Source organism: Fringilla coelebs, assembly GCF_963513975.1.
Source record: "Fringilla coelebs genome assembly, chromosome: 20".
Taxonomy (NCBI): domain Eukaryota; kingdom Metazoa; phylum Chordata; class Aves; order Passeriformes; family Fringillidae; genus Fringilla; species Fringilla coelebs.
In genome coordinates, this window is record NC_140046.1 from 3,212,365 (window position 1) to 3,234,334 (window position 21,970).

Below are 21,970 nucleotides of genomic sequence, written 5' to 3' on the forward strand. Positions count from 1 at the left end.
GGCCCAAGGGATTTGGATAAGGATTAGTGGTTCTGCAATCAGAGTAAAAGCCTGAGCTGTCAGCCTGGAGCGTTACACTGTGCCTGGGGAAACGGTGCTGCACTGCACTCACCCAGCACGAGCAGCACGAGCAGGGAGGTGGATGGATTCTCCAGAGCTTGTAAAATTCTCACCCATCAGCCCAGAGGGTTTTCATGTCACAACAGTGCTGCTTGTACTTGGCAGCACACACTGGAAGTAAATATCCCAGCTCCCAGTTATCCCAGCGGTCAGTGGGGATAAACCTTTGCAGAAATCCTGGCAGAGAGTCCCTTTTGGTCCTTGTCAGGGACATCTTTTGGCCAGCTGGGGACAGGGAACAAGGCTGAAGGCCTTTTTTAGCATTGCAGAGTCTCATCTGGGTGAGACACGAAGATTTCAGGGAAGTGTGGGATCTTGAGTGAGACAGAGGAATACCCCGTGCTCCCCACGCCTGGGAGCTGGCAGTGTTTTCTATTTTAATTCAGTCACTAAGAAACAATAAAGGGAGCTATTTATGGGAAAGCAATGGAACTCCAGAGGAACTGGGAGGTGAGCAGTACTGGGGGGGCTCTAATCTGCAGTTACAGCAGCAAGAGGTGTTTTATTGAGAAGCTGAGCTCAAGATTCCCCCCTGCCCTCACTCCTTGTAGCCCTCACTCCCCTCTTGGAGTCAATGAACAGCAATCAGACAGGCTGCCCTGCCCTGGGGAGCAGCCCTTTGTGCCTCCAAAAGCACCCAGCAGAGACTGGGGAAGGACTTTGGTTTGAAAGATAAACTGTGCAGTGTTTGGTTTCAAGAGTCCACCAAATAACGCAGCTGATCAATAAATGTCCTTTTAGCTGACACGCCACACTCACAGAACTTCAAGTTTTCAGCTACAATCCTTGGTCTCTGCTTAAATGTCTGCCTAGTCTCAAATTCCAAATGTTTTCTGGAGGTCACATAACCCAGCCAGACCCCAAACCCAAACAGCACTCGACCATAAAAGTGGTACAGAAGATGAACAACAGGGAGAGGTTTTTGAGGAAAACCTACAGGAATCAATGCAGCTCAGTTCATTTATGGCATCACTTGTTTTGAAAGCTGGGGCTGATCTCACATTTGCCAGAAGGAGATACTGTGTCACACACAGCCCTGGTCTGTGGGCTGCATTGTGGACAGAGTTCAGGCCATGGAAAATGTGAAAGGGACACAAAGAAACAATGGGAATGATTGGCACAAGGACTGCAACGCGACTCAACAGCCCCACTGGCACTCGGCTGGCTTGCAGGCAGCCAGGAGGGGGGAGCCTGCCCTGCACAAAAGCCTTTTGAAAAGGTGTTTGTCCCAAGGAGCAGTGCCAAGGCTTCCTTCAGCTGGGCTCCAGCTGACTTGGAGACCTCAGGAGAGGGGTTACCCTGATGGACTCCACTCCTCTGCAAAAAGGAGGAGCTGTGGAGGCACTCTGGGAAAAGCCACAGTCAGGAGCATGGCTCAGGTCAGATGGGGAAGTTCAGAGTGAAGAGAGATTTGCTTAAAGACTTGAAAGGTATCCTGGACTGTCAAAAAAGATAGTGGCAAACAGAGCTCAGAGAAGTCAAAGGATCAACATTTAAATTAAAAAGTCCCCCAAAATAGGAGAGGAAGCAGGAATCAAAAAGGAGGTGGGTCACAAGTCAGGTCACAAGCCAGCCTATCTGAATTTCAAAGCCTCAGCAAGCTTTGGAAGCAGCAGGATCCAGCTTTCCCTGCTCCAGATGAAAAGCAAGTTTCCCTTTTTGGTGTAGCCGGGCATAGCATAGGGACATGGGTGAATCACAAGTTATTGCCTCTGAATCCTGAGGTGATGGGATAATAATTTGTTGTAGCTATACAAGATAACAGCAAGAACTATGCAAAACCCAGGGAGTCACAGGAACAGCTCCCTCCTCAAAATGCTCCTTGGCAAAACTTGTAGCATCTTAAGTTGCAAGTTAAATTAACAGGATTTCCTCCTCTGTGTCAGAGGAAGGGTTGAGAGTTCAACCCTTATGAAAAGCAGCAAATGGCAGAATCAAAAAGCGTTTTAGATTCCTCAGCTGACATTTTGTAAAATGGACAGAGTGGAGCAAGTGCAGAACACTCAAGGAGATGCTGGACAGCTGAGCTAGAAAAGCACAGCAAATCTCTCCTTTCAAGTTCTATCTTTCAAAGGCTGGGGAAAAAAAAGTATTTTTTAAAAACAAGCACCTGCTGTTCAGCACAGAGAGCCAAAGACAGAGGACAGCTTCAGGATCTTTGTGGAATGAGTTTATGCAGAAAGACAGGCCATGAACATTGGTCTCCTCCTCCTGAAAACAGCTAGCAAGAATAGCCCTTTTCTTCTCCTCCTGTTTGTGCAGCTGTAGCCTTGCTGGCAAGAGGGGAAGGAGAATGAGCTTGAATCCTGAAAGGAAAGAAAGAAAACCAACAAAACCCAGTGAGTTCCTGAGAAAAGCAGCCTATCTCCTAGACTTGTGCATTAAAGCTGTTGCTTTGTTCCTAGATTCAGGCTCAGACATATCATTAGCATTCCCAGCTCACTCCTTCCTCATCTTCTTTATGTGCCACTCACAAGTGGAGGGGTTTTTAATAATAAATTGGGGAAAATTTGATAGTACAGCTCAAAAATACAATATCCACACAGCAGCTACCACAGCATATCTCAGCTGGGCAGAGGGCACAGGCTGTGAGGTGAACAAAGCCCATTTTTTGTCAACTTGGGATAGAAATTGTAACTTCCTGCCAGCTTTCGTCAATTAGCTCTGTATTTGCTGTTCTGGCAGCCCCAACAGCTCCCCTCTGCTAGAGGCAACAAATAAGCACCTTGTTGAAAGATCATACAGCTGTTACCCAGGATCCTACTTAGCATTTTTGTCTTCCAATCCAAGTTGAAAAAAAATTGAAAAAAAAAAAAAAAAAGTAGTAGGGTAAATTGTCTTGCTAAAGCCAGGGAAAAACAAACTCAGGGACACGTTGTGCCAGAGCTATCCAGAGATAAAGAACTCAAGGATGCTGCCCCATCCTGCCCTGCTGGGGGAACATTCAGCACCTTCTTTACCCAGGCAAGTAGAGAATTTTTCCTAAATTTAACACCTCTGGTCACAGAGACACAGAAACTCAGTTGTACCATAGAAACACTTCTAGTGTCAGTATTTATTTTTACCTTAATATACATTTATACAGGCCATAATAAAAAGGCTATTACGCAACAGTTCAGTGAGTTATTACCTAGTTCCAAGAATAATGCATGCAATTACAAAGGAGAGGTAGAAACACCGTATTAAAGACCTAAAAATACAAACATTATATAAACAAACACTTTCAAATTAACTGTTGGAATTTCATACAGATAAATAAGGTAAAAAGTACATTACTCTGTCAAAGTAAAGGAAACACATGGTTATCCCAACACTGAAACAATATTTTGATGTGTAAGCCCTGTACAACTTTGTCAAATAGTTCAGACCACTGTGTTTAAGAGGATTAAAATGATTTTGTCCTGGAGAATGGTTTATTCAAGTATTCAAGCAGTTGAGTAACAAAAAAGTCCCAAAAACAAAGTATAGGAACCATTTCCAGAGAAGCTGATCTGCCCAAATACTTTGAAAATCGCTGTCCTGATGATCCCATGGGATGCTTGAAATGACAATGCCTATAAGGCTAAATGAAGCTTCCCACCTCTCCCCCAAAATGCACACAAAATAATCCTGATTTTTCACACACTCTATATGTAGAGATTCTACATCATTTTATCAGCATCTCAAACCACAACATTATTTTCTGGTTTGTTTTTTTTTTTTAATCTTTTTTTTTTTTTTGCATGGTTCCTTGCAGAACCTTTCAGTTTACAGTATTTATTGTAATACTGCCCAAGAAACAAACTACAGAGAACTGTCATTACACCCCTAAAGACTGCAGGCATTAATGCACATATTGCATGCACAACAAAAGATGCAACCAAATCTATAGAAAAAGCAAACAACCAGCAACTCAACATTGCTATTACTGAGGAAGTCCAGAGCAGTAGTTACTCAAGTATTAGACAAATAGGTATAAAATGGAAAGGTTCACATGAATACAAGTTTTTACACAGTTTGTTTTGAAAGTCTTCTAGAAGCTACATTTGAAATTCTGAAAAGAATTTTATGTACACTGAAATGAAATTCAGCCAAGTCCATTGTGCCTTCTTTCTCTAGATTTTTTTTTTAATATAGTTCTTCAAAAATGAATATACAGTTGCTTTAGTAAATTAGTGCAAAACAAAATATTTTGGAAGAAGATCATCAAATAGTATCCACATCAGCTGAAAAGCCCCTGGGGATTTTGCACAGATGGAGGGAATTTCTTCCATCCCCACTTTTCCCCTGGGGTAAGAGCGTGTTTGCCATCCCTTCATATGACAACCTGAGCCATGTGTACAACAGGTGAGCTCCAGACAAGGCAGCTGAGCCCCAAAAAGCTTCAAGCAGCACTTGCACGTGGTTAGGATTTCCCAGATTCACTCAGCCACATTTTAGTGAACAGCTTAAAAACTCTTGAGGGAATCTTCTGAGGGAAATGTCTTTTTTGTACCTGATGCAGAAGGATCCGCTCTCTAAAAACCTCACGAGGGAAAAACAACAAACCCTGATCATTCAAGTTCAAAGCACACGTACAAGGATCAGTTTGAAATGTGAAGAGAGATTCTTTTAAATTCTGTTGCTAGGAAGGAAAAGGAGCTGCTGGATTGGTAAGGCAAGTGTACTTTTGGAATTTCTCCTCTTTGAATATGCTGCTGTTTCTTTGGTAGTCACCACAGAAATGTAAGAATCATCTTCCACATGGGGCAGAACAAGGACAACAATGAAGCTGTAGTGAAAAAAGTGCAGTATCACTGATGTGGTCCCTTATGTTCACACCATCTGGTCCTCAGGATATTCCTACTGCTCATACACAGCCACTGTGCTGTAGCAGAGTGCAGAAAGCCTTCGCTCGATGCTGGATTTATCTGCAGAGAGAGGCACGACACAGGTGATCACCAGACTGATTTTACAATCAATTCATTCCATGTAATTTTCATTATTCAGCTGAACTTACACTTGTGTACATTTTCTATATCTGCAGGGTCTTGCAGTATTTTAGTCAGTCCCTCCAGCAGCAGGGCTGCCTTGTGGTATCGATATGTGATATCCTCAGTTTGCTGGAACATCTCATCCAGAGCTGCTGACTGCACCTGCAATCAGTCAGGACACTCAGTTTCAGAAACTCCATTAGGCAAGCAGCAAAATGAAAAATTCAGAATTAATCACCTAAAAGTGTCATTAAGAAACTCTTTTTCAGCTTTGATTTAGCTGATGTAACTAAGACAACAAAATGAAGGTGGAACTAGATGATCTTTAAGGTCTCTTCCAAATCATTCTGTGATTCTGAGAGGACACAGCACCTGTGCTGTGAGAATATTCTGCACAAAAAAATCCATAAAAGTATGTTTTGATATGAATAAATATGCTCATTCCTGCACCTGTATTCCCTTGTAAAGAAATGATTAATTGTGCACCATTATCAGGGTTAAGCACAACATCTGCCAGAATCTTTTGTGTGACACAAGACACTAAAGCAGTTAATTTTCCTTTGTTGTCACTGAAAATACCAATTCCATTTTCTGGTTATGTAGAAGAGATCTGTGAGAGAAGGCAGCAATTCCTGCAGTTCAGGGAAGAGGAGGGACTCACCATTTCCACAGCACAGTTGTAGATGAGTTTCTCTGCAGTTACACTGTTGATTTCATCAATGAACCTTTGCTTGTCCGAAAAGAAACGATTCAACTTTTCTGTCAATTTTTTGCACATTCCAATACAGAATTTGTATCTCTCGTTGAGGCTTTTCACAACTGGGAGAAAGGCAAGAAGAAATTAAAAAAAAAAAAAACAAAAACCCCAAACAAAACCCAAACAACTCAGCCTAAGTTCAGCTTTGCAAAGTAAACTTGTTTAAACTTGTAGTTTTAGTGTTTATTTACTCCACCACTTCTATGACTTGAGTATCTATCAAATAATTTCCATTTCAAGTTAATGAATACCCATTTCCTAACTGTTTCTGGCTGTTTACTATGAGAGTTGTGCAATTGTACATATCTACAGTTCTCCTGCAGAGAAGAAAAACAAAACAAAGGTTGCAACTTCAACTTTCTGAGTGATGTATCAGCAAAGAAAATTCACAAGCAAAGCAAATTAGATGATGTTGCATCTACCTTGCTTAACAGCAGTGGATGGGTTCAGTTTGCCAGATTTGACCTGTGCTTTGGCAAGATGCAGAGAAGATGCCAGTAACTGGGCAGCTTTCATATACAACACCAGCTGCTCCACTTGTCTAGGGAGAAAAGGGAAAAAAAAATAATTTATGCATCAAAATACCTTTTTTGAATGCATTCAAGCCAGGAGCAGACATCACTTTTTAATCACAACACCCCAGAGGACCCAGCAACAGCCAAAAAGGAAGACAGATGTCTAAAATGCAGCTCCACCCCTCCCCTCCCTTCCCTTCACAAACCCTCTGTCATGGGGTGAGGGGACATCTGCTCATTTAGGAGCTGCAGCAGCAAAGACAAACTGCTTTAAATGCAGACATTTAAAAAAGGAGCACTTATTTGTGGGGACTCTCTGCCCGAGGTCAGTCTCACCACAAGTGACAGGGTGTACTTTTCATTTCCTCTCCCCCTGGAATTCTCAGTTGTGAAAGGCAAACACTTTACAGGGGTTTTCTGTTGGGTTTTTAGTACTTCAGGAAGAAGGCAGGAAGTAGAACTGCCCTTCCTCACCACTTCAAAATTCTCGTATTTCTCCTTGCTTTTGATTTTGTACTAAGGCTGATTGACTGTTTTTTCCAGTGAAACCAAATTTGGACACTTCTCCCCTCCCAAACTCCACCTCAGGGCTTCAGTCAACAGGAAGGGATGAGGGCTCAGACCTGCCAGAAGCTGGTTCACAAATTTCCATGCTCAGAAATGCACTGCTGCACCTCAAGCCTGAGCTCAACACTTTCCCCAGAAAGTGGCAGACCAGAAAAAAAATCTTTGGTCTTTGCTCTTTCTGATCTGTCTTCAGTTATTAAAAAAAAAAAATTCCTATAAAGATTCTCTACAGGAAAATAATCCCTCCCAGCAAGAAGAGCAGAGTTTCAATACATTTTGATGTGTTGGATCTTGACTAATTCTGTCTCTGACTGCAAACTCACCCCCATTCTTTGCTGAGCTGGCTGATCTGATCCACAACGATGCTCTCCTGGATCTGGTACAGTGACACAGCAGAAGTGCTCAGGTCTGGGTTTCCCCCTCTCACTGCAGTCAGATCCAGAACACACTCTGTAAATGTCAGCATCATGTTTAGGTGACGCAGTGTGTCTGTGTGCTCTCTCTGTCAGAGGGAAAGATGACAGCAATTTAACCACTCTGAGCCATCAGCCACATTTAAAATTCTTGTTAATTACTTCAAGATTTCTTGCTATGTCAGTTCTGTGCAGGAATCACATTGTGGGAGAGGCAGAATTAGGGATGACAGAACCAAATGAGCCCCAACAGATCTGAACCTGTTCTCCTCTTTGTTAATGAATTCAAGATATTGTAGCTTATACTTTAGAGTCTTTCAACAGAGCCAAAGGAATTGGTACATGGAGTTCTGTGTTGAAACCTGAGGAACTAAAGGAATCACAAGTGGGACAAATTACTTATTTTATTATCAGTAACACAAAAGTATGCTTGGCACTTGTGTGAGGAGCCAGGAGGAACATTTGGCTTTTATTATGTAATAGACTTAATACCTACAAATGAACTGATCTGCTTCACTCTAATTTACACTTGGTTCTGGAATTAAATTGTGTTAAAAAGGTGGCTGTTACCAAAGTTTACACTTTAGACTGAAAACTTCAGTTGGAGTGAACAACTCAGTGCTGCTCTGTCAGTAAAACACACAGTACACATGCAGAGTTCCTCCTCAAAAAGAAGCCTTCAGAACTAATCAAACATATCTTAGCAATGTTTATCATGTTTTCATTAATAATACAGGTCTAAATACATTTAAAATTCTAGCTGTAGGAAGAATACAGGGTACTGTTAAGTATTCATGTTGTAAGAGATATTCAATAGGGACCCCAAACACCTTCCAGCAAGATGTGAATGAGAAACCAGAACAGCAATCTGTCTTGAGAAATGTACACTCCAAGAATAGCACTCTGGTGAAAGACCACCCCAATTTGTGTTTTTAAAGTGTCACTCCCCCACACATCTTAAAAAAATATAGGACAGTCTTCCCACCAGTAGGATTGAAGTCATTCCCTGCCTGTGAGGAAGCAATGAAATGCCCAGAGGGGCTTTGTTACTGCAGCACCCACATCCACTGGCATTAACAGAGGCCTCTCTGGGAGGCTCTGGGGGACAAAGGCAGTCATGTTCCTCTGGTTACCTACTCAAACACATGAAATGCCAACAATAACTACCAAAGAGAAACTGGCAACTACTGATACAGCAATATTTTCAAGATCCTAAACAAAAAAAACCAACAAGTGAGACAGCACAGAGGAAACTACAAAGCACACGGAGCAATCCTGCATTTACCACATCTGTACCAGCAACATCACACATTCTAAAACATGAAATGATTGATTCTGTACCTCCATTAAAGTTTCCTCAGGCAATTCAGGAGCTTCAAAAGTGATAAAGCCCTCTAGGCTGGGAGGGGAAGTACCATAGGGGATGTACTTCAGACTGGGAGCCGCCTCGGCCCCCGGAGGAGAGGAGCCCATGTAAATCCCAGGAGGAGAGCCCATGTAAACACGGCCACTGGTGGAGCACAGAGAGCCTCCAGAACTGTTTGAGCCCACTACAAGAAAAATAACACACACATTCAGTCTGATTCAGCACTGGGGCTGTGGGTGACAGCAAGTGACACACGAGGAGCCAGCAGAGAGACCCCGTGGAAGGCTCTCCTCACTGCCCCTGCATGGCTCTGCAGGGAGTGCAGAGGCTGAACTGTAACAACAGTGACAATTCCTCAAGTTCTGGGATTCATGGCTGATAAGGACTGCAGCTTGTGCTGTGGCTCACACTGCCCACCTGAAGCCCTTAACCTTGAGGCTTTGATATCTGGCAGCACAGCTGATGCTGGCTGATATTTGGTATTTGGCTCTTGCCAAACTGCAGGTAGCTCCCAGCCCTGGTGTGCTGTTTCTGGGACAATGCATGGCAGCAGGCAAAAATCAGAATTTTGACTTTTCTTCTGCACCTTTGCCATAGAGATCACACTCCCAGTGAGGGAGTAAAGCAGTGTACACAGGAGGTTACTCACTGCTGGATTGGAAATCTGTGCCTCTGACCCTCTTTAGAAACCATCTGATATTAATCTCTACTTTCCAGAGCACTTTTACTGTAGGCCCTGTGCAAGGCAGCAATCAGGCCCCAGAAGTGGACAAGCCCAAGTGCTGCTGTTGAGAAATGTCCACACAACTGCCAGCAAAGTCTCACCTGAGGTGGTTCTGGTTCTGAGGACCATGTGGGTGCAGGTGGGAGGGGTGGCACTGCTCGGAGGGGATCCCACAGTGAACATGACAGCCCGAGAACTTGCCCCACTTGCCATGGAAGGAGTTGCCATTGCAATACCATAGGCTCCAGCTGGAGCTGGAAGAGAACATTTCAGCAAGTTAGTCCTTATTCCATATAATCACACCAAGAAGTAATTACATGCAGCAAATTGGAGCACTGCAACACAATGTGCTTTGATGCAGATCCAAGCCCTGGACTAAGTTAGAAGTTCTCAAATAAAAGGAGCTGAGTGGACAGTCTTGGTGAGACACAAGCAGTCAAGGTACAGCTTAATATATATTTTTACCTTCAATATCTCAATGTTCTACTCTCACCCAGAAAAGAGCAACAGAGACTCCCTGAGAGCCTGAAGATGTCAGTTTTGCAGCAAAACATACAGCAAAAAAATTCTAAAGGAGACTGTGACAGGTCTGGAGGCTAAAGACCAGCCCTGTCTGCAGAGCTCCTTCCACCTGCTCAGAAGGGAGAACTTCTGGTGGCAAGGGACAAGCTCAGGGGGGAGGAGGAAAAATCCCAACCAAACACCCAGAGTTACATAAATTGGCTTTCATATGAAATCAAGATGGAAAATGAAAAGCCACAAATGCTAAATTAAAAATAAAACCAACCAGAAAATCCCAAACCCCTCCATCCAGCACAGGCAGTCAAGATATTTCTGTGTTTAGCACAGAAATAAGTATTTTCCTGTCTCAAGTTATTTTTAAAGCTATGCTAAAGAAATGGAACAGATCCCCTTAAACATTAAAAAAAGCCTTCTGTGCTGAGGCTAAAAATTGTCAGAACCAATTCTCCAAGCTGGAAGCAGAACTGTGATCCAGCTGGCATTCCATAAAAACCCAGGCACAGGGAAACAGCTTGGATGGATCCCTCTGATCCTCACCTGTATCCATTGGCCGCTCTGTGTTGAGACTGTCTGTACTGCCTTGGTATAACTGGCCCCCAAGGGTGGTCTTTACCTGTTGATCTGACAGCTTCCCAGTACTAACAGACCTGGACAGGAAAACACATGAATTCCCAAAAAAAAAAAAAAAAAAAGGTTATTCAGTAATATAATCCAACTTGCAACTAAGGATAACTAAGATTCTTGGTATTTACTACAGAGAATTTTTCAACAAAAATAGAAAAAGAATTGAAATTTGGCTAATCATGGATCTTCTAAAATAGAGCAAAGCATAAAAACAGAGAGACCTTTTTCTCTTGAAAAAATTTATATTGCAGATTTTGTCACAGAAATTTTCAAGCAAAAATTCTACAGGCTTTACAGAGTCAATGAAATTCCAGATTCAGCTAATCAAAACAAAAGGGAACTAGACAGCAACACAAAGTGCTCCAGGAAGTCCCAGCTATATTTATAGCCAGTACAAAATGTTTCTGCTGCACACACCAAACCTCAGCATCCCCTCACAGCTTTTTCACCCTCTGAGAGTTGCTGTGTGCAGTTCTGCTGCCCAGCTGCCTCCCCCAGGGGTGCAAAGTTTCTCCTAAAGCAAATGGGAGAGCTCTAAGTTATCATTTAAACAGAGAGCTTTGGGGAAATATCTCCTATAAACACCTCACCTACTCAAAGATACCCATTCCTTTTTCAAAATGAGGCCTGAAATTTGATGAAATGTTCTGTTCCTGGTGGTGCCTACCTGCCAAAGGTGGTTTTGCTGTGCTGCTCTCCTGCCTGTTTGTCAGCTGCCTGGCTGGAGTGGAAGTGGGAGAAGTCCCTTGGCTCAGTGATATCTTTCGGCTGCAGCGGCGTTTCAGCCAAGCCCTGGCGATTTGCCAGGGCCAGCAAGTTGGAGGATGCTTGAGTTTTAGGGATTTTAAAAGGAGCTGTTGCCTTTAAGGATCAAGAGCAAGAAAACACACACACACAAAAAAAAATCAAAGTTAGAACCCTGAAATATTCTTGGTTTCAGGCACTGTGTAACTGAGAATTGCAAATTGAACAAACCTTGGTGGGAGAGCCAATGATTGTTGGCAGGGGGGTTTTGAAGAGCCAGTCTGAGCTCCTGGGAGAGGATCCCATGTGCTTGGTGGGGGATGTTCCCAGGCTGCCTGGCCTGCTTGGCTGTGGAGAATGACTGTATCCATAGCCAGCATAGGATGGGCAAACTGGGTCTGAATGCTGCTTTCTGAGCTTCTGCTTGTTTTGGTAGATATCTGTGAGAGTAGGAGCACTCTGCAACCTGGCTCCCATCAGAAGTGACTGTGGGGACTGAGATGGTGGGATAGGAGAACCTGTAGAGATGACAAACAATAAAGTAAAATTCTACTTGCAGCACTTGCAAAATATATTGCTAAAGCCCAAAATTCCAGAGAACAACATTAAACTGCAAATATTGAGATGTGTTTGATCATTAGCTCACTAGATAGCAAGGAGAATGGATTTGGCCCATGGATTATTTGAACTATTGCTACACCACACTGATGAGACCTCCAAGCTGCCAAACAGGCACCACTGCAGGCTGACAGCTGTCCTGGCAGCTGCAGTACATCTGGCAACCTGCACCAAGACAAATAAAGTGGTTGGATTCAGCAGGAATGGTGTAAGCAGCACTGAAATCCCAAGCTGAATAGAGGTTCTCAAGGCCTGGAATGATCTTGCAAACAAGAGCATGAATGGGACATTGCAAGTTAATGACTTGTTTTGTGTGTGATGGCTTCATTTACAGACAAAGGCAGCTCATGTTCCTGCAAGAAAACTAGGAACTAAAAAGAACCAAATCATTCAGATGGAACAGTTTGGGGACATGACTTTAAGCAGTTGTTTACTTTTTAGCCTGTCAGACTAAATCTTTTTTCAAAAGCTGACAGAGGAAGTCCACACTCAGGTACAAGTGCAGTTTCTCCTAAAGCAAATGGGAGAGCTCTAAGTTATCATTTAAACAGAGGGCTTTGGGGAAATAACCCTTATAAACACCTCACCTACTTAAAGATGCCCCTCCTCTTTCAAAATTAGGCCTGAAATTTGATGAAATAATCTGTTCCTGGTGTATGTTTTTAAGTCTCATGATAAGGAACTGTGCAAAGTTACAAACAGTACATCAGACTTCAGCATTATGGTCACAGCTTCCCAGAGAAAATGCCTGCCTGTGACCTCCAAGAACTGATACTGAAGTGAGTTTCACTCATGTTTTAAGAAAAAAAAAAAAAAAGAAACAGGGAAAAACTGAACCACAAAACTAGAGGTTTTTTAAAGCTGGCCATGAGAATCTTCTGAGAGGATTCATTTCATAAATGTCTGCTCAAGAAAACCACCCCAAACTCCTTGCAGTTTGCTCAGTAAAGTGCCCAGCTGTTACAACACATCTTCCAGCCTTCTTAAGTCCATGTTTTTGCTAGTTGGATTTTGAATATGAGCTACTTCATCTTGATTTCATTCCACTCCATTAGGCAGTATGTTTCAGAACAGTCTGTCTGCCTGCAGCTCTAGCAGAGGGATCAAGACTATTTCTCATTAATTTTCCAGCCAAGAATTTGCTTGCCTGAAATCCCTCTGCTTGTCTGTCTCACAGCACTGGGAAGTCTTCACCTGTAGTTGTAGAATCAGTCTGAAATCTCACTGGTTACTGTTCCAGTGTTGTTGCCACCCCAGGGAAGGCTCCTGAATTAAAAGTGTGTCCTCTGCTGCCACTGGCAGCAAGAACAGCTCAATTAGTTCAGGAGCTACATTACGAAAGACATCTTCAGTCCTTAGAAAAATCTCAGTTCAGATGACCTCACCTCACCCAAAGCAAAAAAACTGCTTCCCATACCCATTAAAATGCTGAGAAACAGACTTGCTGCAATTTGTGGTATTGTACAAACAGAAATACCACTGCAGTCATTTCAAATTAAGAAGTGAAACTAAAGAGGAAAAGAATGCAGTGAACATATGAAGAAATGAAACATTAAAATCCCTGCCAGCCACAAAAACAGTGCTGTGGTGTGTTGCAAGTTAGTTTGATACTGGCAAAAGGCACTAAACCAACAGCCTGACAAAATTCTATCCAAAGTAAAGTTGCAACAAGAAAAGCAAACACAGTGCTTTGTATTCTCTTCACACACACCCCTTTTCACTTTTTAAGAGACCATTTCATATCTAAGGATTCACTCACTCCTTTTGTTGAGCCAGCCAATGGCACAACAATTACCAAGGCAATTTCTGAGAACTTATTTCATATGGATGAAACCATCCCTGGACATGGCTACTCCAAGAAGTGACGGCTCCATCATGTCCAGATGGTCTTGGACAAATGTTTAAATAGGAGAAAAACTCACAATACAGTTTCAATATCACATCACAGAAAGTCCAAATAAAAAGTATAACTAGTATTTTAGCTAGAGAAGAAAATGCACCTAAAATGTGCACAGAGCAGAAGAACAAGTTGCTGAATTGCATATTCTTATACCAAATCCTTCTGGCATTACAGTGCAATTCCATCTTTAACAGTCTCAGAACATCTTCAAGTCCTATTTCTTCTTGATCTTTTTTTTTTTCCCTGCTGGCATGCCATAATGATTTATGACTTGCAAAGCTTGCTGACTGCTTAGCAACAGGAACATGTGATCCCAGCCGATTTCCCAAGGGAATGAGGAAAACGTGTTGCATGCTGTGCACTGGCAGCTCTGCCTCCCTTTTCTGAGAACTGGCATGACAGAGCTGGTCTATCAAAACCAGATTCTCAGAAGCATGTTACTACCATTCATTATAAACCAGCCCTGGTTAAAGACAAGATTCATCAGAGCTGTTGTTCCATCTTGAGAATAAGAAATTTCAGTTGTTTTTATTGTGTAGGGAATTAGTTATGGGGAAAGGAGTCAGCCAGGCTACAAATGGGCTGTTTCTACAAAAACTCAGTGTCTCCTGTTAACCCATTCTAATGGGTTTTGGCTCTCCTACCCCTTCACAAAATGCTCTAGAAGCTCTATCAAAATAATGCTGATTGCACTGTCCAAAGTCTCTCACCTGAGAAGTTTCTACTCCTTGATTCATGTCCTTGGAGTTGTCCACAACAACAGTGCCCAAGCTGCTCAGGTATGGTTCCAACTATGCAAACAAAACAAAAATGTGGATTTACACTTTCTCCTTCACTTACAAAGATAAAGCAAGTGAAAACCTAGTTAGTTTACTTCTAGGAGCCATTTAACAGAAATTATTTCTGCACACATGACCTGGCTGGGCATGTTGTGGTTTAAGATTAATTTCAAGCAAGAATCAGGAGTTCTGAATGACTGCTCCAGATAAAGCTTTACTAATTGCTGAGCAATTCTGTGCTTACCTAGTGGTGAAGGAGAGTATGGTCTGGAAGATCCTGTGGACAGCCTGCGCCCCACGGCCTGGGCAGGGTCAGCTGGCACTGGAGAGCACGAGCCCATCTTCATGAACCCCATGGGGCTGGTGTTGGAGCGCCTCACCACCCCGGCTCTGCAAGGGAAAACACTGCTCTCACACACTGTGCTCACTGCCTCCTTGAGGGAAGCTTCAGAGTCCCCCCCAGGAGACTGAGCAGCCAAAGGAAATGCTGGTGTTTCAAGAGAAAGCTAACAAGTCAAGCTTTCCATACTGACAATAATCAAGATTTAATTCCTTTTGTTACCACACTTTTAAATGTTGAATGCCATGATAGTCTGTTAACTGAAGAACATTAAAACAGACTTCCCTTAGTACACTCTAATCTTCAAAAAGTTGGTTATCAATTTTTTTTATTTCCCAACCAAGCATGTGGCCACATTTCTCTTCAGAGAGAAAAGCAAGGTACAACTTCCCAAAGATTTTCTGGGATTCACATTCTCTGAACCTCTGAACCAGAGAAAGAAAAAACAATTCTTATCTCATTTACTGCTCCTGTGTTTTGGAACAAGTAGAATGCATTGAGAAAGATTATTTACCTGAAAGAATTTGCTTGATTGGATTCTGGTGTGAATGTTTTGATTCATTAACCAGTTGAATCCATGTGTGTGTTGGGACTGTCAGCTGACAGTCACAAGAGCCTAGGCAGTGGAGTTGAGTGCTTGTGCAGATTCAGTGTAGTATAGTATAATATAGAATAATATAGTACAATAAAGTAATTAATTAGCCTTCTGATATCCATAGAGTCAGATGCATCATTTTCTCCCCTTAGTCGTGGGTGCCCTGCTTTTACAATACAAGTATTGCTTAAATTCCCATTTTTTAAACAGCAAAGATTCTGACAAAATTTTCATATTGTAACTGGAATACAGATCAGATAACTGAAAACAGATTATTTAAGGGAAAGAAGGGAAAGTCATTTCTCTGAATGTAGCAACTATAATCAAATAAGGGATCCTGGAAAAAATGTGTAAGAAACCCTGGGTTTTGTTTTTGTAAAGATCTCCAGAGTTCTGAGTAGTCTATTTATGAGTCTCTGACCTTCACCAGCCTGATCTTGTAGACCACAAGGCAGAGAATAAGCCTGGCTCACTAGAGCTTTGTAATGAGACAAGCTGGTTAACTGGCATGCCAAAAATTGTTTCCTTGATATTCTATGGAACAAAGCATTCATCTCAGCACTACATGTGTGAAAACAAAACAGAACTTATTACTGACATTTCAGTTCATGATGTAATACCATGCAATAGACAAAGAGCAGCAAAAAAGCAAGACTTCATCTTTTTACCTTCTTGGGCTGCATTTTGAGTGAAAGAACAAGCTCAATTTGTTTTCATGAAATATTTCAAGTGCCCATCCAACAATCCTGAGATTGTGAAGGGCTTTTACTCGCTATCACTGAAACATCTCTTTAGCACGGAAAAAAAAATGACATTGGTAAGAAAGCAGGGACATCTGCCAGGGTACAAACACCAACCAGACCCAAGAGAGAGGAGTGAAATACCCATCCTCACCTGGGTGATCCGTGGGGGTTTGACACGGGGCTGGCAGTGGAGGAGAGGTTCTGTTCTATGCGCTGGTAGTTCCGGAGCTGGGTGGGAACCGGGATCGGCGCCGTCTCGCTGCGGGGGGACACGGAAGGCTGACAGTGCCTGAAGTTGGAAGGTGTGGAGATGAATGGATGGAAACAGGAGATGAATACAGGTAGGCAGGTCTCACTCTGTCAGAATTGTACTGCAGGAATTTGGAGATAATCTAGGAAACAGGCAAATGAACTTCTTCCGTGCTCCCTGGGTGCGCTGAGATCTCGGCTTGTCCTAACCCGGCTCCAACGCTGCACGGAGGAGGATCAGGAACTGTTCAGCACTCCCTGCCTTCCCTGCACTGCCTGGGATCACACAGAGCTGGGACTCAGCCCTTGGTCACACATCACTGAGATCTCCAGATCCCTCTGACTCCCTGCCAAGCCGCCTGCTGTGTTTACCACACTTGAAAATAGTGTTCTAGGAAAACCCAGGGACAGGAAGTTCAGAGCAGGGCTGGAATGTGGACAAAAGCCACCAAAGCACAGGCAGAGATATCCCCAGAGACATCATGAACTTGCAGGAGGAAAACATGTTATGTAATGTAAGATCCAACCCCTGACAGGGGGAGCCAAACCACACACCTGAACATTAATCCACAGATTCCAAGTGCAGATTGCCCAAGTTCAGCTGGAGTGTCAGTGACCTGCCTCAGGGTGGATCCTGACACTCAGGGACAAACCACTGCATGTAATCAGTAACCAATGCTTTCAAAGGAAAACAGAATTCAACTGAAAGAATTTCAAACAAATGGGCTGTGCAGGAGATAATTTTACTATGTGGTCCTTTATAGACCATGTCTTTAAAGAAAGATTACAAATTCTTAGAAGAAATGTGAAAAGAAATTCTCTAGAAGACAGGCAGTTACAAGACTCCCTGCCTGGCTCCAGCTGACAGGAATCTGGGGTTTTTTACTGTAATTGTCCTATTCTCTTTGCTGCCACTTAGAATGAAATATTACTTCCTAATAGGCACAGAACTTCCCTAGCAAAAGAAAGTAAGTTGGTCCTGCTGTTGCCACCCAGTTTCTGGATCCCACAGAGTAATGTGGAAGTTGGCTGTGGACACACAGTCAGCAGAAAGCCTGGAAACTTCCAGGCAGGGAGGACTCCCAAGTGGAAACCACAGGAAAGCTGTGGGCAGCCTGCCCTGACTACACAGCACACTCGGGGAGTACAGGGAGCCTCTCCCCAGGAGAGGGAAGCAGATGTTATTTAAACTGTGGCAGTGACACTCAGGAGACCATGAAGGCACTTCAATTCTTAAAGAACTCAGCACAGAAAATGCCTTTCCCTGCTCTCACAGAGCCCTGCAGGTAAATCCAGGCAAGCTCTTGAGCTGTGAGCTGACAGGAGGCAGCAGAGCTGTGTGAGTGGGGTGCAGAGGCTGGACTCCCCAGCTCAGGCCCAAAGCTGAGCTCTGGCCAGGCATCCTCCAGTCTGATGTGATTTGTTACCACTCAGAGAAAATGCAATACACACGTGTGCAGAGCTGCATGTAAATCTTGTTTCTCTGAGATCCAGGGGATAAATCTGATAATAAACCACAGGAGAGTGAACCACCTCAACCTAATCTGCCCATTCTGGCTGGAGACTGTCTGTGAAGACACACAGCAGAAAGCAGCATAACTAGGGGCAAAATTAATTCAGTTTCATCAGCTAATCAGAAAGATTCCCTGCTTCACATAACCTTTTGTAAAACACCAAAAAGTGAAGAGAAACAACCTACAAACAATGAAAGAACATTTGCCAGAAAATAAAAAACCCACCCCCAAACCAAAACCAGCATCTTGTAGAATATCAGACACACACCCTGCTTTCTTCAGACCATGCCCCATGCAGCCCCAAATGCAGTTACTGAATTAACTCAGCCAGTAATTAAACTGTTAGAGTACAGAGTGTGAACAGCAGGCACCTGTTTCTAATCATGTGACCATTTAGCTCTTAGTAATGTACAGATAACACAACTGGCATGTTTTCATAACATTTCTAACTCTAAAAACCCTGCCTGACACAACTTAAAAAGGGAAAGAGCAGTGTATTCATACCACATTGCAGATGGCCAGTTCAGAGCAAATGGGTCTCTACAGGGAAAGCATCCCCATTATCTGCTCTTAAACATAAAACATGAGGCTAAAAGCTGTATCGACAGCCCCTGTCAGCACATTTCCCCAACTGCACAAAGATCAGCACAAAGTAACAAACTTTTCTTGTGACAAGCATTTCTAAACAAATAATGCTGACTTGCAGCCCTCTAGCACTGGCACAGGCCAAAAATGCACCCAACATAATAGCTGTATTCCCCAGTTAGCCACTCATCCTCTTTCTGTTTGTACTGAGAACATCATGAAATTCATCACTTGAACAAATTCTGCTTAGATATTATGAGTAGTTAAACACCATAATTAAGTTTTATATTTTCCAAAGTAACACAGAAAAGATTTCAGGCCCCACTGATGAAAATCAGTTCTATTTTAAGCCAGCAGAAACTGAAGCCTACAGCCATAAGGAAGAGAGAGGACTAATTACCAGTCCTGCTGATGGAAAACCTGCAATACATGTTTAGCTCCTTCATGTGACTTTGGCATCTTGTGAGACACAGCCATGAAATTCACAATAATCACTTGCACAAAAGCCACACCCAGTGACCAGACAAACCAAGCCAGCCACGAGACACAAATCCACTGCAATCTGGGCTCTCAAAGTTCCTCTTCTCTCACAACCACTTTATAAAATGAATCTGCATTCAACATCCTGACTCACTCCATGAAGGTTGTGCTGTGCATCTCAACACCAAAAAAGACAAGGCAGTTATGTCCCTAAATTTCTGCTTTTAAACAGCTCCAAATTTAAACAAAGAATGCTCTCAGCTCCTTGAGGAAATCTAGGGGGATGCACCAGAGAAGGCACGAAGGGTAGAGAGCCTGGAGAAAAGGGGTCTGGCTTCTATTTTAGTCCAGTTTCACAATTAAAAGAAAGAAATAAAGCCAAACCTATAAAACAGCAGAGAATCTAAGGCCACATTACACACCTGTTAGCTGTACCAGAGGCAGCACTTCGAGAAGAGGCTGTGGATGGTTTCTGTACATTTCCTGAGCTTCCAGAAATAGTTAATGGTGACTGCCTGTGGAAACAAAAACCACTGTCAAAAGACAGGTCCTCACACCAGAGAAACTCTATTTGGCAGCAAAGCTTCCTGAATTCAAGCTGTTTAGATACTCAAATTCAATTCTTGTTTATCTTTCAGAAAGTCCACAGAGCTATGACAACCCAAAAGCCCAGAACCCCCTTCTGCAGCTGCAGCACCAATTTTAGAAGAGGAGGTTTCTTTTGGAAGAAGCTCAGCACACCTACCCTCCACACATCAAGAACTCACTGGAAGCCCTCCTGCCAGCTGCTCCCAAAGGCATATCATCTGCAGGAGGGAACACATAGAAAACCCACATCAGCAAGTAAAATCAGAAAAAAAAAAATCAGGCCTTCCATATTGCTGTTGTAGAGAAAAACATTTCTGTGAATATATGAAAGTTTCCCACAAAAGGTTTTGTGTAAGAAAATATCTCAAATGTGACCCCCCAACAAAAATGGAACTGGGGGAGTTCTTCACCAAGTTATTTTGCTGTTTGCTTGTGGGTTGTTGCCATATTAATAAGAATTTTGAAATAAACTCCATTGTGTAGGAGTACGAGGTATCAGCACTGGGATGTTTACAACAATGGATGGCAGAAACCCTTCAGGCAGTCATTTAGTCAAATATTTACCACAACAGGTGGCATCATCCAGAAATCAGCTGACTTTGTGCAATTCAGGTTGGGACCATGTCATAAATGTGCTACATCCAAGTTCTTCCTTTCTATAAGCCCAGGCTGATATTTTACCTTTCATGTTAGAAGTGTTTTTTACCTACACCTGTTATTTAAAGCTCTACAGCATGAGCTATGAATGTTCAGTGAGTCTGGAGAAAACAAAGAACTCCAAGAGAGTCCTTGGTCTTTTATCAGCAGTTGTTTACAACTGAATCTCTTATTCTAGTGCCAAGCCCCACTATTTTCCATGACTTTAAACCACCCCTATTGCATATTTGGCTGCTCAATTGAAGATAAAAATGTCCTAGATAGACGTGCAGTACCAAACAGTTTCCTTCCAAAGAGGAATCAAACTACATAAATTAATTTTAATTTGAATTCTGACACATTTAGAGCAAAGAGAGCCAAAGAACAACAGGAGGTAAAAGTGTGTTATGAATGAAAATTGGGTTGAGACATAAAAATAAGAAAGGTTCTTACATGAATGGTCTGAAGAGATATTGTGTGGGACAAGAACAAAGTCATCTGTGTCACAAGAGGAGTTCTTGCTACTGGTACTGGCAGAGTCTTTAGAGACTTGAAGATAGTTAGGAGGACCCAGTGGAGGGGAAGACAAATTTTCTTCTTGAATGTGCTGCATGTCTGGCAGAGACTGGAGGGGGGTGGTGGGAAAAAGAAAAGTTACAAAAACCCACTGTAAATCCAGTGATTCACAAAGTAGAAATGCTTTTGAACTATGACATTTCAAATACTGGATAACCCTGTAGTGTCAGTTTAGACAGTTCTGTACTGATCAGGCTGAGAGTTTAAACAACTGGAATTTATTCAATCATTCCTGGTGATACAGATGTACCTGTTCCAAATGTCACATAAAATTGAAGTCACTGGTTTATAATAAGGGGCCTGAGCCAAAAGGGCCACTTCAAAATTTATCTGTAGCAGTCATTACATTGCACACCATACCAGAATATCTGAAGATTTGCTGCTCTAGCATTTGATATTTGTATGGGTTCTTTTTACCTTAACCCAAAACAACAAAACCCCCACAAGAAATAACACAAGGAACAAGAGAGCACCAAAGTGTTAATGCTATTTAAGAAAAAGACAGGGGTGTTCCTTGCTCTTTGCTCCTAAACATGACAGTTTACCGTGTTCAAGTATTAAAAGATTTTAAAAATTCATGAATTCTTGGCTAAACACTACAGAAAATATTTTCTGGAGATTGTTGTGTAACACAGAACTTACTGGAGGAGAAGCAAAGCGACAAGGAGAGCTACCACAGGAACTGCCAGAGACTGAGCCTGGGTATGTGGGCACTGGTACAGGACAAGCTAGAAGAGAAAAACCAGAGTGGGGGGAAAAAAAAGTGACTAAGACTTCAAAAGGCTGAATTTCAAACAAATTTCCTCCCTGCTTCTCATTCATAAGCCCTTACACAGCTTATAAGAACAGCACATCCTCAATCACACGAGGGTATTTAAGTTCAGAGCAAACGTCAAAAGAACAAGTAAATAAGTATCACATTTCACTCTGGCATAATACAAGAAAGGATTCAACACTCAGGCTCATAATAGAGCACAACAACAGGCAGGCTGAGGAAAATGTCTCATAAACACTTAGTGTGATATTTGGCAGATCTTTCTCCCTCCCAGCCTGCAACATTCAT

The 21,970-nt window shown here is 42.6% G+C and overlaps 1 protein-coding gene across 1 annotated transcript in view; it reads right to left on the minus strand.

Moving 5' to 3' along the window:
• Positions 1 to 3,806: 3,806 nt before the first annotated feature.
• ULK2 (unc-51 like autophagy activating kinase 2) overlaps positions 3,807 to 21,970 on the minus strand; it is a 36,289-nt gene continuing 18,125 nt past the window's right edge. The window contains exons 12-28 of the mRNA XM_084219201.1: positions 21,550 to 21,635; positions 20,785 to 20,956; positions 19,853 to 19,913; positions 19,530 to 19,622; positions 16,431 to 16,568; positions 14,846 to 14,991; positions 14,533 to 14,613; positions 11,536 to 11,822; positions 11,228 to 11,421; positions 10,474 to 10,583; positions 9,516 to 9,668; positions 8,666 to 8,874; positions 7,235 to 7,413; positions 6,252 to 6,370; positions 5,734 to 5,891; positions 5,099 to 5,234; positions 3,807 to 5,009 (exon numbers count right to left, since the gene is read on the minus strand). Of these exons, the coding sequence (XP_084075327.1) occupies positions 4,942 to 5,009; positions 5,099 to 5,234; positions 5,734 to 5,891; positions 6,252 to 6,370; positions 7,235 to 7,413; positions 8,666 to 8,874; positions 9,516 to 9,668; positions 10,474 to 10,583; positions 11,228 to 11,421; positions 11,536 to 11,822; positions 14,533 to 14,613; positions 14,846 to 14,991; positions 16,431 to 16,568; positions 19,530 to 19,622; positions 19,853 to 19,913; positions 20,785 to 20,956; positions 21,550 to 21,635 (2,390 nt within the window). The 3' untranslated portion in view covers positions 3,807 to 4,941. The remainder of the gene's footprint in view (positions 5,010 to 5,098; positions 5,235 to 5,733; positions 5,892 to 6,251; positions 6,371 to 7,234; positions 7,414 to 8,665; positions 8,875 to 9,515; positions 9,669 to 10,473; positions 10,584 to 11,227; positions 11,422 to 11,535; positions 11,823 to 14,532; positions 14,614 to 14,845; positions 14,992 to 16,430; positions 16,569 to 19,529; positions 19,623 to 19,852; positions 19,914 to 20,784; positions 20,957 to 21,549; positions 21,636 to 21,970) is intronic.